The 3,144-nt window shown below is 42.2% G+C and overlaps 1 protein-coding gene across 1 annotated transcript; it reads left to right on the top strand.

The window, feature by feature from the left end:
* The first annotated feature begins 811 nt into the window (after positions 1–811).
* LOC138416139 (shugoshin 1-like) lies at positions 812–2,907 on the top strand. Its single transcript, XM_069544907.1, is given in 3 exon segments — positions 812–953; positions 956–1,550; positions 1,552–2,907. Coding segments are annotated over 3 exon segments (1,641 nt in total). The 5' UTR covers positions 812–892; the 3' UTR covers positions 2,537–2,907.
* Positions 2,908–3,144: the final 237 nt, after the last annotated feature.

Genomic DNA, 3,144 nt, shown 5'->3' on the forward strand with positions numbered 1-3,144 from the left:
ACCAGGCTTCAGCAATATGTGTACCGTGAACTTCCAGATGTTCAAGCTGGTTTTAGAAAAGGCAGAGGAACCAGAGATCTAATTGCCAACATCCACTGGATCATGGAAAAAGCAAGAGAGTTCCAGAAAAACATCTATTTCTGCTTTATTGACTATGCCAAACCCTTTGACTGTGTGGACCACAATAAACTATAGAACATTCTTCAAGAGATGGGAATACCAGACCACCTGACCTGCCCCTTGAGAAACCTACATGCAGGTCAGGAAGCAACAGTTAGAATGGACATGGAACAACAGACTGGTTCCAAATAGGAAAAGGAGTACGTCAAGGCTATATATTGTCACTGTTTATTTAACTTCTATGCAGAGTACATCATGAGAAATGCTGGGCTGGAAGAAGCACAAGCTGGAATCAAGATTGCCGAGAAAAATATCAATAACCTCAGATATGCAGATGACACCACCCTTATGGCAGAAAGTGAAGAAGAACTAAAGAGCCTCTTGATGAAAGTGAAAGAGGAGAGTGAAAAAGTTGGCTTAAAGCTCAACATTCAGAAAACGAAGATCATGGCATCCGGTCCCATCATTTCATGGCAGATAGATGGGGAAACTGGAACAGTGTCAGCCTTTATTATTTTGGGCTCCAAAATCACTGCAGATAGTGATTGCAGCCATGAAATTAAAAGACGCTTACTCCTTGGAAGAAAAGTTATGACCAACCTAGACAGCATGTTAAAAAGCAGAGACATTGGAACGCGGACGGCGGCGCGACCCGAGGTCTGAGGCTGGGGTCCCGGGGGTCCTGGCGCGCGCGGCTGGGCCTTCCCGCGGAGCGTGGTGTGAGCAGAGCGACAGCTGTGGCAGAAGCCGTGGCCCAGTCCTAGAGCAGAAGATGGCCAAGGAGAGATGCCTCAAAAAGTCTTTTCAAGATAGTCTTGAAGACATAAAGAAACAAATAAAAGGAGTAAAAATTTGACAGAGATTAAACGAAAGTCTTTGATCATTGCGCCATGCCAAGCAATCACCAACACTTCCAAAGTGCTAAGCTATGAAGACAACAACAGAATGTTAGCCTTAGCTTTGGAAAATGAAAAGTCCAAATTGAAAGAAGCCCACGATGTCATCTTAAAGCTGAGGAGAGAATGTTACTTCCTCAGCTATCAGCTGTACACACTGAAAAATAAACTTATGTCACAACAGACAGAAGAACCTGCTCAGAACCTAGAATTATGTCCCTCTGGAATGGACTCCAAAAGTGGAATGGACTCCAATAATGAAAGCAACTCCAGAGATTTATTTGTGAAGCATTTACCGCAAGTTCTTGAGGATGCTGACTGTCCAGGACAAAAAGAATCATTCCAAGTAGAAGAGCCAGTACCTACTATTTCTCAAGACAGACCAGGATTTGATTTGGATTCAAGTGAAGATAAGTCAACTGATATTGTCTTACCTAGAACTATATCTCTCCGTCGTGGTTTAAAGAAATACATTAACAGTCCATGTCAGACTAGTGCTGTGGACGATTTTGGAATCAGTCATTTGTCAGAGGACTCTGGAACTAGAAAGGATTAGATTTGTAGGCCCACCAGTAAACACACGGATACCTGAAAATGTAGAACAAAGTGTTTGTCGGTACAACAGGAGTCAAATTTACTTATCACCAAGGCTCATTCACCCAGGACGATCTGCCAAAACAAAGAAAGACATTTATGACTGTAAATCGCAACAAACTAAAAGTAAGCACGGAGGTGCCAAAGAAAGAAAAGGAAAAGAGAAAGCTAACAAAAGGGGAAAATCAAAATCTGTATCGAAGTATAATGGGAGCAAAAGTGAAAATAAAACTGTTTCCCAAAAAAAGTTGAGTGAAGTTGTCACCTCCTGTGATGCTTACAATTTTAATTTGGAAGAGGGTGTTCACCTTACTCCTTTCCGGCAAAAAGTGTGCAATGATGCTGCAGGAGAGGAAACCAGCAATGACTCTGAAGTGAGCGTCTGTGAATCAAGCTGTTCAGGAGATGATTCTGATGACCTCTATGTTCCCACGTGCAAGTCCAGTCCAGATCTCAGCAGTGAATCAGCCAGGAGTCCGGTCCCCAGGCCTCGGCCTAAACAAGCACTGAGATGTAGGGGCTCTGAGACAACGGAGACGCCTCCTGGTGCACTGCCTGAAACTCACCAGTCGCCTCCTTTTAGCCTGAAGGATATCACGAATGTCCCTTTGTATCCTGTGATGAAAACCAGAAAGCTCTCTCTTTCTCCAAAGAAGAACGTCGAAAGCCCACCAGTGTCTTTACGTGAACGCCGGTGCACCGCCGCCGTCGTGAGCTATAAGGAACCCACGCTCGCTTCGAAGCTGAGGAGAGGGGACCCTTTCACAGATTTGTGTTTCTTGAATTCACCTATTTTCAAGCAGAAAAAAGATTCCAGACACTGTTCTAAAAAAAAAAAACGTGACGCAAGTACAATGAAGCCTGTGTTCGATGCCATTGAAATTCATCCTACACCCGATTCTGTGGCGCCAAGAGGGAATCTGTAAAAGTATTCAGATGGTTGAACTGTTGCTGTAGAATATTCTCTTGACAAGACTATAGATCATGACCATGTCTTCAAAACTGTGCTTCAGAAGTGATGTGTCTTCTTAGACCTTTGATACATTTGGTTTATTTTTCTTCTAGCTATAAATAACTGGACTGAAGCACTGTCATAGTTTAGATTTTTTTATATTGCCTAAAATTTAATTGATGTATCTTATACCAACATTGGGAAATTAGTCATGTTTCTTCAAATTAAGATGTTTTCATTATAAGGCATCTTTTTTGAATGAATTTTTGAAGAACAGACTGAAGATCTTTTGAACCTCTTTGTACAGTGTTTGAATAAAATGAACCCTTGTCATTCAAAAAAAAAGCAGAGACATTACTTCGTCAACAAAGGTCCATCTAGTCAAGGCTATAGTTTTTCCAGTAGTCATGTATGGATGTGAGAGTTGGACTATAAAGAAAGCTGAGCGCAGAAGAATTAATGCTTTTGAACTGTGGTGTTGAAGAAGACTCTTGAGAGTGCCTTGGACTGCAAGGAGATCCAACCAGTCCATCCTAAAGGAAATCAGTCCTAGGTGTTCATTGGAGGGACTGATGTTGAAGC

Source organism: Ovis canadensis, chromosome 12, assembly GCF_042477335.2.
Source record: "Ovis canadensis isolate MfBH-ARS-UI-01 breed Bighorn chromosome 12, ARS-UI_OviCan_v2, whole genome shotgun sequence".
Classification (NCBI taxonomy): Eukaryota; Metazoa; Chordata; class Mammalia; order Artiodactyla; family Bovidae; genus Ovis; species Ovis canadensis.